General features: G+C 39.3%; 2 protein-coding genes across 2 annotated transcripts; one reads left to right on the forward strand and one right to left on the reverse strand.

The window, feature by feature from the left end:
- Positions 1-240: 240 nt before the first annotated feature.
- ube2s (ubiquitin-conjugating enzyme E2S) lies at positions 241-6483 on the reverse strand. Its single transcript, XM_046848501.1, has 4 exons — positions 5956-6483; positions 4052-4199; positions 3770-3960; positions 241-2045 (listed from the first exon to the last, which is right to left on the reverse strand). The coding sequence occupies exons 1-4, from the start codon at positions 5956-5958 to the stop codon at positions 1704-1706; spliced, it is 684 nt and encodes a 227-aa protein (XP_046704457.1). The 5' UTR covers positions 5959-6483; the 3' UTR covers positions 241-1703.
- A 915-nt stretch (positions 6484-7398) lies between these two features.
- On the forward strand, positions 7399-13359 carry josd2 (Josephin domain containing 2). Its single transcript, XM_046848577.1, has 5 exons — positions 7399-7597; positions 7942-8092; positions 11805-11930; positions 12066-12260; positions 12662-13359. Exons 2-5 carry the CDS (start codon positions 7971-7973, stop codon positions 12780-12782), a joined length of 564 nt encoding a protein of 187 aa, XP_046704533.1. The 5' UTR covers positions 7399-7597; positions 7942-7970; the 3' UTR covers positions 12783-13359.
- Positions 13360-13972: the final 613 nt, after the last annotated feature.

The raw sequence follows: 13972 nt of genomic DNA on the forward strand, positions 1-13972 counted from the left end.
AGGATTGTATGCCTTGTTAATTCTCTTAATGTGTTTTTATTACTAGACCATACAAACATTAACTTATTAAAATGAACATAATATAATTAAAATAAACCTTTTATTTAAATCACATTGGAAACTGCCTCAGCTGTGCTCTTATAGAAAAGTAATCAACACATTCACACTAAAAACGCAGCAATGGTTGGTACAACTTGATTTAACATACGAGAAAAATAAAAACGAAATAGCATCCAACACTCATGTAACCGAAGATACTTTATTTTTAATTTAAATAACTTAAATGGACACAACTGCCCCAAAGCCCACACAGAACCTCACAAAATGGTAAAAGGTTACCCGTATGCATGGTCTTAGCAGAGCCCAGAGCCATTAAAAGAGAGCTTCGAGAACTGTAGGCCCCCCCGTGCTGACAAAACGGACATTGTTAGATGTGCACTGAACGTAAATGCGACGATACACGAGTGACAGGTTGAGACGTTCCCTTGCTAAGAGCAACATGGCTGGAATCAACTCTAATGTACACGTTTAAGGGGCATTACATCGAGACATTCTTTTTCTAAAAACAAGGTCACATTATTGGATTAAAAAAAAAAGAAAAGAAAAAAAAAAAAAAAGTGTACAATGATTGGGAACAGCACAAATGCATCTTAAGTGGAAATGGGGCCGTCTCATTGTAGATATAAAAATTTATTTTGTAAGACCTCGATCTGCCCTTTCTGTTCATGGACATGATCTGCGACAAAAAAAAGAAAAACGAACACATACATGGCTTAAAATATAAAGTGTGTAGAACAGACAACATAAAAGCACAAACACAGAGAGGGGGGAAAAAAAAGCGACCACATTTTAACCCATTCTATGCTTTCCCTATATATATATATATTTTCTTACTCTAACTCAATACACAGCTGTAGAATATTTTAGTGGGTGCGAAGATGCACTTTAGATCTAACTTTTGTAAAAAATAAGACATTATAAGACACCAATTGGACATTAAACTTGCATGGGATCCATGTTGAGCAGGATGGAACTCCCGGGATCATCTTACTCACGTCTGTAAAACACCTGCAAATGTAAGATTCGTATGTTTCATTGAAATCCGGGGTTCTGGGTGGGATGTTTTGATAGTCGTCGTGTGCTAATGAAACTTAAACAATGAAGCCCTGGAGAACATTTCCACTGATGCAAAAGCAAATCAGTGAAAATGTCATTCCCTCAGATTTCATACACATGAAAAACAGGAGCTGGTGCCTATAGGAAGTGCCCTACACGTCACGGTGGCATTGGTTGGTGGAGATTTAGAGGACTTGGAGCTTTTTTGTTTTTTAAAGCGCTGGTGCTTTAATGAGGGCAAACCTACCCATCTCGACGCCGAGATATCCCCTTTAACCCCAGGGTCTAAATACTGTCATAGTGAACGGTTATTTGAGAGATTTTCAGGGCCAAAATACATGCTTGAATGAAAACTGTTCCTTTTCCACGTGTGATCACTCAATAGTCGTTATAAACGTTGGAAACCTGAGAGCAGAGTCTGAATTGAAGAAACCTTGATGAAAGGACATGAGTAGAATGTGCGAATCACAGAACCAATAAAAAGGAGATGTTTCTAGAAATCATAAAAAGGAGAAAATATGGTCTGAATTCAATATTCATATTAACAAAAAAATTAAAAAACAACAAAGAAAAAGAATGATTCACTATTATAGTCGCCTTAAAGCTCGTTTTTTGTCCGTTTTCTTTTTAGCAACTCCGGTATTATTGCTACTGCTTGTACCACTGGCACTGCTACTATTTGTGCCATTGGTTGTAGCAACAGTATTCGCAGCGCCAGCTGTAATTGCACGTTTGCTCGGATCTCCTGCGTGTTTCTTGGGCTGTGGTCCATCGGGCTCTGGAGCTCCTGAGCTTCCTCCCATAGCGTGGATCTCGGTTAATAGGTGGGCACGGGAGGCATATTCTGCATAGTCCTCCAACAGTAACCTCCCGGCCTCTTCATTCAGAGCTGACTCTGGATTTGGATGAATCAGTAAGCATTTAATGGTCTGCGGAAGAGATGAGAGAGAGTATGATGAGATTTTGGAAACAGAGGGAGGTCTCCAATAACAAACACTAAATCCTAAAGCAGCAAATAACAGCAACATTAAACGATTACATTTTTTCTTACTGTTGTGGTTTTTAGCCAATGCTTATGCATTTGAACACCAATATTTTTTCCCTATTTTTTTAATTAAGCTTGTTATCTTGCTGCGTTTCTCCGTTCATTTTTTTTTTAACCTTTGTGTACTACAACAGCTAAATTATGTTTTCAAATGTGATTTACTGCGGCTTTACTACATTCAAATGCTTGTTTTCCATGTTTGTATATTTAATTTATGCATATGTAATTTAATTATACAAAATTAAATAAATGATATATTTTCTATATTCTCTAATCTGAATAGCGCACGCGGATTTTGAACGTTTTCTTGAATACATTTTGATTTTCGTTTTTTTTCTTGCATTTTTTTTGGGTGGCCGTGGACGTGTTCGTACCTCCGAAAATCTGTTAGTCAGGCATTTGTAGGTTCGTAGGCAAAAACTAAGAATTATTTTGATAATCGATTAATCGGACGCTTATTTATTTTTCCCGAACAATACCATTTTTTTATTATTATTAGGTGTTTTGCTTATTATAACTATAAAACCAAGGTTTTATATATATAGTCATCAGTGTCACCTAAGAATTTGTAAGCTGCATCTCTTGATTTTCAGTGTTCCATGTGAAATCTATTGAACACAAGAGACTGGATTATCCATTACCATTACAAGGGCTTTACATATACAGAGCAATGTATTGAAAGAAAAAAACAAAACAAAAAAATCTTACTTTTGTTTTGTAGTCATTCAGCCTTTTATATGCAATAATAAGAATAATGCAATAATGGTTCACCGGTTACTCTGGTAACAACAGAAACAGACCTGATGCAGGTCATGTTTGAAGGGGAGGAAACAAAAGCGTTCTTATTTATCACCCATGCATGCACACAGTTTAACTGCTGCTATGAATTTAATAGGATTGTATGCAGTTTTATTTAAGCGTAGAAAAGCAATTTTGCACACAATAGCCCCTAGCGGTCGAAAAGTGTAATAGCAGGTAACGTGATAATGAACAGCTTCCATACAATTTATTGTCCATGATATTTGCATAATTAAAAAGGTAATTATTGATTGTGTGCTCACAAAACCGATTTGAATTGTGCCTTATTTGAAGATTTCCCTCATGCAGCTTCGCAGAGGGAGTCATTTGTTTTTAAGGAATCACTGAAAAATATGTCCTGACTGATGAGTGGTTTATCAGTGCAGTTTGTTTATCAATTATTTATAATATGGATTTCCATAACATTGTAAAGCTCTAAAGGTACCTGGGGCAAAAGCATGCGTGCACACAGAAAATATTATTCAATGGAATAATCATTTCCATAACAAATTACTCATATAAAAAGTGCAATAGTGTCTGCATTGTTTTCTGTGATGTAACATCTCCTGAGACCTTTTGTTCCATGTCATCTGTAATAAGCAGCACTCTGAGCAGAATACTGCGCTTTTTAATGGAAAACTATCATATATGGCCATTCGAAAACGTCTGTTCATGCAAATGACTGTGGCTGTACACTTTCACACGAATTTTACGAGTGGGATTAACAATAACCAGCATGTAGAGCTCTGGTTACGTAGGTCTGAATAATACCAAGTTTGTTATAACAAATTGTTCATCTGTTCTGCTTACCAGTAATACATGTCTGAGGCCGAGCTCTGCCTTCCAGTCTCTCTTCAGTACATTGACACAGATCTCACCCTTGTGGCCAACATTTGGATGAAATATCTTGGTCAGGAAATAGCCCCGGGGTGGTACGGCAGGAAAATCCTTCCCCAAGACCAAGCGCATTCTGAACACACCTCCTGCATACGGGGTCCCTTCTGTTCAAGGCAAACACAAAGTGCAAATAAGAAACCTCTTGTGTTTAAAATATTTAACAGAGAACATGAAGACAAGACAAAGAATTACTACCTGGCCCCTCAATGGCAGTGTGAAGTTCTGTGATGTCTTCCTCGCTGGGGTAAATTTTGATTCCCTCTGGTGGGTCTGCTGCCAGTGCAGACACTTCTTTATACACCAGTCTTAAAACTTGGGGAGGCAGGTTCTCCACATTCGAGTTCTGTACACAATAAAATGTTTAAAAGGTTTGTGTTGGGGGGGGGGGGGGGGATTTGAGTGGGTTTCAAACGCGTCACCTCCAATTTAAGTGAAGATAATTGAGAATTCTTTCACTCTGTATATTCCCCGAAAAAGAAAACGGAACACGGCTGGATTAGAAAAAAGTCGTATTTATGACGCTTAGTTAAGAGAGTGGGATGACGGAGGTGTGTGATATGAAAATTGCTTCCAGGTGCAGTGGTGGGCACAGTGATGATGAGAGCAAGGAAATTTCTACACGGTGGTTTAAAATATAGCTTCATGCCCAAATCAATGGCCAATTTAGCCTGGGGAGAGCTGGATTAAGGGGAGGTACGTATTGATCGTTTTATTTCTGTGCACAGTGTAAAACAAAAACGGTTATTTAAACACAAACATGGCTTGTCCTCCATCTATTTACGCACTTTGTTTCTTTTCACTTGATTGCCTTTGCTTATATTACAGTACCTCGAACATCTCCACACATGCTAGCAACAAAATGTTTTATCATTATAATTAGCAGCAAGCTTAATCTTTCTTTTTCACAAAGAACTTTCAAATAATAAAACTGAATTTTACATAAATACTTCTTTCAAAACCTGCTTTGGGAAACTTGACTTTAAGCCATATCTGGTTCTTCCCCAAACTGTTATACATAATTGTATATGATGTCTTTCAATTCAGTAGCATTACATTTTCCCTTAAGTAGGAGACCCAAACCTGTTCCAGCAGGACAAATCCCCCTGTGCACAAATCCAGATCTATAAAATATCGTATAAATGGGTTGGAATAAAAGAACTGAGTAGCCTCTTTACAGCTTTGATCTCAACTCAATTGAACACCTTTTGGGATGAATTAAATCACTGACTGCACCCCAGGCCTCATCACCCCACATCAGAACCTGACTTTAATAATGCTCTTGTTGCCAAATGACCACAAATTTCCACAAGCACAATCCAAAATCTAGTGAACATCTCAGAATGATCAGGTGAATAACTTAATTAATATGCAAATATTAGTATTAGTTTACTGGCTACGTCATGCATATATTAGTTCCTTCCCCCTAAAGTTACATGGTGATGCTGGTACTTTTATTAAGAATAACCATGTCATTTTTTCCTCCTGTTTAATACAGAAAATTAATTCCATTGCGGTTAATTTTAAGTTATAAAAAATTTATATATATATATATATATATATATATATATATTTAACTTAGGTTCAATTGAATTGAATTTTAATAAGTTTAGGGGAGGGAATAAAAGGTCAATGGATATTGACCTGAACAAAAAACGTAACAAAAAATTAACACACACATGCAAGGAAAGTTCCCGTACTGAATAATTACATGGTTTACTTTTATTTTAATGAAGTTTCTTTTTTTGTTCCACTTTATTGAGCTGCTGTTACTTTACTACATTTTGCCCTTGTGCCCACTGGTACAGCCAAACTGTTCTCTGGTAACTGAGCCCATAGAGCTCACAGTCCCGAGTGACTGCTGAACAAATCATTATATAACTAAACTAAATATTAGATGAAGGTGAACTTTTGCTGAGTAAATTCTGCTAGCCTATTCCCCATGTGCCATTGACGTCGTTTATCATTCACTAACTAAAGTTAGAAAAGTTAGCCACGGCTAGCTAACCGCACTACCGGAGTATTATGGGATGTAGCTGGTATAATACACATAAGACAAAATAAAGTGTTAAAAGCAGTAGAAATGGCCGTCTTGTGCTTACCATGTCGAGTGTAGTTATAAAAGTGAAGCTGAATCCAGTCCAAACAGCAGCTCGCTCCGAGACTCACCGGTCGGTCGGTGGGGGGAGGAGGTTTGATGCTAACGTTAGCTAGCTGTATATTAAGTTACACTATAGCTAGCAGCGCTCCAGGACAGTGACAGGGTCCAACATAACGTCAATTAATGCCAACGTGTTTCAAATAATACAAAGGAAAAGTCTTGTTGGATTATAAAAAAAGAAAACACCAGTGAGTGTTTGCTCGGCTAGCGAAATTCGATATATAAAAACCCAGCTAGCGGTACAGCTAACGCTAACTCTGTTGGTCTTGCTAGTTTTCTCGACGCGAGAAGTTTCCTCTAGAGCTCAGCAACGCGGATTAAACAGTTACATATAAAACGTGTTTTTTTTTAAAGCGTATCTTGTAATGCACTGTGTTTAACCACTGAGCCTCTCGGTATTTAGCAAGCTAGTAGGTTTTGACACAGGAACAAAAATACGAACACGTTAAAAAAAAAAAAGAAGCCGCCTCTAACCAATCACCGTGTGATATAGGAACAACCAACCGGTCGAACCAATTAAATAACGTCCCACTGCGACGTCACTGCTCTTCGTAGCCTTACAAACCGGCAGAAGTGGCGAATGCGAAAAATGCTCCTATTTGATTGGTGCGTTTGAAAAACTCAGTCCCGCACTAAACCCGTCCCACGGTACAGCGTTGACATTAGTTCCGGTTGTGTTTAATACAAGTAGCAGTGAAGGTTCAATCTTGTGCAAATTTATAAACTTATCATTAATTTTTACTTTAAACAAGGATTTCCAACCCCAAATTGATTAATTGGGGTTGAAATTATTTCCCAAACCAATAAAAACAAAACAAAATAAAGGTGCTACATGGCAGAACCAGTAAACTTAAGCCCTATTCGGACATGATTTTTTTCCCAATGAAAGAAACTGAAATTCTTTCTTCGCATATCACAATGATGTAAGAAAATTGAGGTCAGAGCCAGCCATGATACAGTGCCCCTGGAGCACATAGGGTTAAGGGCCTCGCTCATGGGCCCCAATGGTTATACTGGGACTTGAACCCCTGACCTTCTGATGTGATGGGGTGGATCAAGTGCTGTGATTTTTGTTGTTGTCAAAGCCATGTCTGTGTCTGTGTGTTCTTCTACGTTATTTTTGAAGAATTGTATTATTATTAGTAGTAGTAGTAGTAGTAGTAGTATTGTTATTATGAGTTTGTTTGTTTAGCTGTGGTGACTGTATTACAAATCCTAACCTTCGAATACTCTTTGCTCTTGTAGTTTATTTATTTACTTTTTTAAAATTTTTTTATAAATAACTAAACCCAAAAAATGCTCCACGAGCTTCCCTATCCAGCTGGTGTAGAAAGGGGCGTGTTCCTGGGTGTCGCCATCATCATCATCATCATCATTAACAACAACAACACAAGCAGCAGCACTGATGCTTCCGGTTCACCATTTTGCGGAAGACAGCCCAGAGTCCTGTTTACAGACTAACAGCAGAGCTGAGCATTTAGACACGTGTATTTAGATGTGTTTATATTTACGGACGAGACAAATTATTTAGATTGGATTAACGGCCAGGTGGAGTTCATGCCTGGTGAAGTTTCTGCTTAAAGGTAAGGAGATCCACCTGATAGTACTGCTAGTTAGCAACCTAGCAAAGGAGCAGGGGAGTGTGTGTGTGTGTGTGTGTGTGTGTGTGTGTGTGTGTGTGTGTGTGTGTGTGTGTGTGTGTGTGTGTGTGTGTTTGTGTTTTAAACGAGTCTGCAAGACACGTGATGTTTATATATATATATATATATATATATATATATATATATATATATCTCTATGTGTGTGTGTGTGTATATAAATATATTATTTTTTATTACTATTTGATTGTATGAACCAGTAAAGTAGGGCGCATTGTTTAAACTGTGTGTGTGTGTGTGTGTGTGTGTGTGTGTGTGTGTGTGTCCAGCTGGATTTCAGCAGTGTGAGAGAGTGAGCATGAGCGGGTTGGAGGTGTTTCATGAGAAGCAGAGGTTGGAGCTGTGCGCTATTCACGCCCTTAACAACGTGCTGCAGGAGAGAGTGTTTACGAAGGAGGCTGCTGATGACATCTGCAAGCGGTGAGAGCATCGATTGGTTGATTGATTGTTAACAGCAGTATGGAGCTGCCTTCTTTTAGAATCAGAATCAGACTTTGACTTGGCGACAGGAGCTTCCAGTGTGGGAGAAAGTACATGTTTCAACATATGATAGTTCAGGCATACATACGAATTACACAGTAGAGATGGAATATAAAAATATAAGAAAAACAGACATGACGTATAAGAGTGGAGGAAGGTGCACACAGGTGGATTATGTTCTATGCAGGAGATGCAACCTGAAGGAGATTGGAGACTGTAAGGTGTTGGCGGGGGACAGTGTAGCTAGACAGCATCGGATGGTGGTCTGTAGGATGGTTTTGGAGGTGAAGAAGAAGAGGAGCAAAGTGAGGACTAAAAGAAGAATAAGATGGAGGAAGACTGTAGTGTGAGATTCACGGAAGAGGTCAGACAGGGGCTCTGTGGTGGTGAAGATGTGCTGGATGATTGGGCAACTACTGCAGAAGTGATAAGGGAGACTAGATTAGGTACTTAGTGTGACATCTGGAAATAGAAAGGAAGATAAAGAGACGTGGTGGTGGAATGAGGAAGTGCAGGAGAGCATAAAGAGAAAGAGGTTGGTGAAACAGAATTGGGATTGACAGAGTGATGAAAAAGTAGGCAGGAGTACAAAGAGATGCGGCAGCAGGTAATGAGGGATGTGGCGAAAGCTAAGGAAAAGGCATATGAGGAGCTGTATGAGAAGTTGGACACAAAGGAAGGAGAAAAGGATTTATACCGATTGGCCAGGCAGAGGGACAGAGCTGGGAAGGATGTGCTACAAGTAAGAGCAATAAAGGATGGAGATGGAAATGTGTTGAGGAGATGGAGGGAGTATTTTGAGCAGCTGATGAACGAGGAAAATCGAAGAGAGAGAAGGTTGTGTGGAGAGAGAAGGTGTGGAGATTGTGAAGCAGGAAGTGAAAAGGGTTAGTAAGGAGGAAGTGAGAGCAGCGATTAAGAGGATGAAGAGTGGAAAGTCGGTAGGACCAGATGACATACCAGTAGAAGCATGGAGATTTTTTAGGAGAGATGGCAGTGGAGTTTTTAACAAGATTGTTTAACAAGATTCTGGAAGGTTGAGAGGATGCCTGAGGAATGGAGAAGGAGTGTGCTGGTACTGATCTTTAAGAATAAGGGAGATGTGCAGACCTGCAGTAACTACAGGGGAATAAAGCTGATCAGTCACACCATGAAGTTATGGGAAAGAGTAGTGGAAGCCAGGCTGAGAGAAGAGGTGACCATCTGTGAGCAACAGTATGGTTTCATGCCGAGAAGGAGCACCACAGACGCATTATTTTCTTTGAGAATGTTGATGGAGCAGTATAGAGAAGGTCAGAAGGAGTTGCATTGTGTTTGTGGATTTGGAGAAAGCGAACGACAGGGTGCAGAGAGAGGAGTTGTGGTTCTGTATGAGGAAGTCAGGTGTGTCAGAGAAGTATGTGAGGGTGGTGCAGGACATGTATGAGGACAGTGTGACAGCAGTGAAGTGTGCAGTAAGAACGACAGACTGGTTCAAGGTGGAGGTTGGATTGCATCAAGGATCGGCTACGAGCCCTTTTCTGTTTGCAGTGGTGATGGACAGGTTAACGGACGAGGTCAGACAGGAGTCTCCGTGGACTATGATGTTTGCGGATGATATTGTTATTTGTGGTGAGAGTAGAGAGCAGGTTCAGAAGAGCCTGGAGGTGGAGGAAATCAGGTGTCTGGGGTCAATAGTGAATGGTAATGGAGAGTGTGTTAGAGAAGTGAAGAAAAGAGTGGCCAAGTAGAACTGTTTTAGCTAATGTTGTTGGACAGTCGAATTATGGCTAAATCATTTTTTAAAATAATTTGCTGTTAGACACATAGCGCGTCTCCACCTTCCGCTTGAGGATGCAAAACCGGTGCTCAATAGTGTTCGGGTCTGGAGACATACTTGGCCACTTCATCACCTCCAGCTTCTTCAGCAAGGCAGTTGTCATGTTTGAGGGTCGTTATCATGTTGGAAATCTGCCGTTTCTGAAGGGACAGCAGAGGGCGTTATGTTCTACTTCAGAATGTCACAGTACATGTTGGAATCCATGTTTCCCTCAATGAACTGCAGCTCCCCAGTACCAGCAGCACTCATGCAGCCCCAGACCATGATGCTACCACCACCATGCTTTACTGTAGGCAACACACAATTTTCTTGATACTCCTCATCAGGGCATCTCCACACATGCTGGACACCATCTGATCCAAACAAGTTTATATTATTCTCATCAGACCACAGGAGATGGTTCCAGTAGTTCATGCTCTTGGACAGGACGTCTTCAGCACTCTGTTTGCAGGCTTTCTCGTGAGCCAGCTTAAAAAAAAGTTACCTTCTGGGACGACGGTCATGCAAACAGACTTGAGCACTGACGAGTGGACCTTCAGCTTCTCCAACCTCTAAAGCAATGCTGCAGCACTTACGCTTCTGTGTTTTAAAGCAGCTTTTGCACCTGACGCCCCAGCATGTGGACTCAACTTCTTTGATGGACCCTTGCGAGGTCTGTTCTGAGTGAAACCCATCTTGGAAAACCTCTGTATGACCCTGGGTCACTTTACTGTAACTCAGATTCAGGGTTTTACAGATCTTTTTGTAGCCTCGGCATCTTTGTGGAGAACAACAATTCTAATTCTCAAATCCTGTGCAAGGTTCCATGTTGAACATCCAGTGGTCAGTATGAGAGAATTGTACTCAAAGCACCGCATTTTAACTGCTCTAATACAAGATACACAAATTTGGACGGTTCTGTCAAATTATAATTTTTTTAAAGAATAATTTAAAGAGTTTTAATTCGTGATTAATCGCAACTTAATCACACATCAGGCACATCAGTTTTTTAACAATCGTTTAGTATTTAAAAATTACTTTTTGGTTGAGTTTATTTTTAATATCTGAGTAATGAAAGGACATTGTAAATAAATGTGTGTTGCCTTGAACGTTTTAATTTCGCCTTTTTTTATATTTCTTTCTTTTTTTAATTCAAAATGGTTGAACAGAAATGCGCGCTGCATTAATCGCGCATTAATAATGCTAACAAGCTTATGTTTTGTTTTTTCCTTTTGAAATGACACTGGGTGTGAAATATCGTGGCATTACGCAAATTAGTCCATCGTTTCGAAATCGCACCAGCTGGTGATAAAAATTCAGAGGAAAACATGACGCCTTTGTAAGTGTCATATCTTATATGCAACAAAAGGGATAAAAAAAAAGTCCCTCAATTGTTTTAATTAAAATAACTTTCATAAACAAATGACTTTTAAAGGTTTTGCGTAATAACTACAAACTAGGCATTTTCCTTTGATTTTGTTCATTTAATTATTTATTCATTTATTTATTCTGAACAAATGACTCATTTGTTAACTATATAACTCAAAAAGTAAATGTTTTGGAGCATTGAAATGAAAATGTCAGAAGAAGACAGGCCACATTTTACAGGTCTTATCATCATTACTTATTCCAGCATGCTTTATTCCTTATCTTTGGATAACAACATATTTCAAATGTCAACCCACTGCAACGTCGCATTGGAATTCTTTTGTCGTTGCATCGTCATCATGGATGTTATTATGTCAATAAATGCTAATCATTGCTTAAGTGTATAGTACAGGAACAGAATAACAGCTAACTGTGTGTGTGTGTGTGTGTATATGTGATGAAATAATGGATTATTTTCCTCCTTAGCCTTGCCCCACAGTGTGTAGTGAACCCGCACCGCTCTGTCCTGGGTACGGGGAACTATGACGTGAACGTGATTATGGCGGCTCTCCAGAGTCGTGGATTGGCTGCAGTGTGGTGGGACAAACGTAGGTCAGTTTGTTCGTCACTTACACAAAACAATAAACATTTTTAGCCTTGGCGCCAATCATGTTCCATTTATAAATGTAACTATTGTCATATTGTGATGATGCACTGTACATTTATTTACTCTTGCTTTCTTCTCAGGTCGGTGCAGAGTTTATGTCTGGAGAAAGTACAAGGTTTTATATTGAACGTCCCTTCACGGGTGTCGCTAGGAATCGTGTCCCTCCCACTGAGACGCAGGCACTGGCTAGCGGTCCGGCAGGTCAATGGGCAGTACTACAACCTGGACTCTAAGCTTAAGAATCCTGTTTGGATTGGAGGAGAAACCGAACTCAAGTGAGTTTTATTACCGGAAGTGGCGACGGTTATTCTTTCTAAAACCCGCAGCAAACGTGACTGCCATTGTTCAGACTGTTATTGTTATAGGCTGTTTTTATGCAGATTTAGCTAATACTAGCATAGTCTAGGAGTTCCATCCACAGACCAAATTAATTTGACCTCCAGGTTCACTTGACTTTAGTAAAGCTTAGGGTCCTATCAGGATCCGAGACAATTCCGCAAAGATTTGATTTGCGTATTTAATTGGTGTTCTGTATCGTTTTATTTGCTCTATATCAATAATGGCGATTTAAACTAATTAAACACAGGGAACGAACGAAAAAAAACAAATTGTATCATTCTACCCACCAGCCTGTATTATTTACTCGCAAATTGTCTCTCCCTGTCCATCTCTCCAGCCAATTTCTTAGTGAGCAGTTGTCTCAGGATGTTGCCGAGATGCTTCTCGTAGTCCAGAGAGAAGTGGAGGAGGATGGAACATGGCTTATTTCAGATGACCGTGAGAACACAGGGCAGTGAAGTTCTTTTAATACCGGACAGTCATGTGCAGAGCAGCATTACCAAAGAGGAAGGAAACATTCCCAGATGGTCACCTTTACACACTGAGACGTCTAATTGAATGGTTCACATAAGGGACATCTTCTGTGTAATAAATGGGATATTATTATTTTTATTATTATTTTTTTTAAATGAAAGGATGCAGGCAGGATGCTTGTATGTGGCACCGAATGACACTAGTGCATCACCTGCCTCTCTTCGTTCTTGCCCTCTTTTAATTTTTTCTCAGGATAAGTGCTTGAGTTTTAAAAATAACATTTAAGCAGGTTTATTTGTTCTGCATCTATGCACTGCATTTCTGAGGTAGACGAAGGTGTGTATCTAACTATGCACGGAAATGCTACACACAGTCTTTGTAAATAGAATTCAAGTTGTGAGTGGTTTCTGTTCATACAGCTCGGCATATTTTGGGGAACTTGTTCTCCGGACTCTCTTTTTATTTGCTTATGGTTCTGATCACATCTCAGAGGATACAAGTGGAATGAAGTATTCACTAAAAAAAAATTAAAATAAATTGACTGTTATTTGGAAAAAATAATGTTGTCTCAGTCTGTGACTGCTGTAGTCAACACCATGCAACAGTTCAATTAAATACTAATTGAATACTCATCTAATTGATTGCAAACTAGACAGTAGGCTGCTTTGTAGTTTATTGGCTTCCTGTTTGTCATCATGCACCAGAGACCTACCTATCTGGTAGTGGCATTTACATCTGTAGTCAGCTGTGTTTTCTGGCAACATCTGTAAACAAGTCTCTATATACAAGTCATAAATATATGTACACCGACAAAGATCTCATAATTCAGAACTTAAGCTTTAAGAATCAGTGTAACAGTGAAGGAATTCTAGCACTTTTTATATGTAGTTCCCCAGAATGCAGAATACTGTCTAAATGGCTTGCCCAAAAATGCCCTATGAGGGTACTGGAGGTAAAAAGCTCAAGAAGCACGTATTATGAACTGGAAATGGTTACACTGCTGACCTTCAGCCAATTTGGTAGGCGTAAGGACTATTCTAAACTATATGCATATTTTTTTAAGGATTCCTGTAGTTGCCTATACATTTGATTAGCCATAAAATTAAACCTGCAGACAGGTGAAGTGAAAAACCCTGATCATCTCTTTACAGTAGCGTCTGTCAAGGGCTGAGAT

The sequence above is a fragment of the Silurus meridionalis genome, chromosome 4 (genome assembly GCF_014805685.1).
Source record: "Silurus meridionalis isolate SWU-2019-XX chromosome 4, ASM1480568v1, whole genome shotgun sequence".
NCBI lineage: Eukaryota > Metazoa > Chordata > Actinopteri > Siluriformes > Siluridae > Silurus > Silurus meridionalis.

Excerpts from the sequence above, each read along its gene's own strand:
- ube2s (XM_046848501.1), bottom strand. Across the intron at positions 3,961-4,051 it reads CACTGCCATTGAGGGGCCAG|AAGGGACCCCGTATGCAGGA; the intron begins GTAGTAATTCTT and ends TGCCTTGAACAG. Across the intron at positions 2,046-3,769 it reads GCCTCAGACATGTATTACTG|ACCATTAAATGCTTACTGAT; the intron begins GTAAGCAGAACA and ends TCTCTTCCGCAG.
- josd2 (XM_046848577.1), top strand. The coding sequence starts at position 7,971 with ATGAGCGGGTTGGAGGTGTTTCATGAGAAGCAGAGGTTGGAGCTGTGC. Across the intron at positions 8,093-11,804 it reads GCTGATGACATCTGCAAGCG|CCTTGCCCCACAGTGTGTAG; the intron begins GTGAGAGCATCG and ends TTTCCTCCTTAG. Across the intron at positions 11,931-12,065 it reads GTGTGGTGGGACAAACGTAG|GTCGGTGCAGAGTTTATGTC; the intron begins GTCAGTTTGTTC and ends CTTTCTTCTCAG.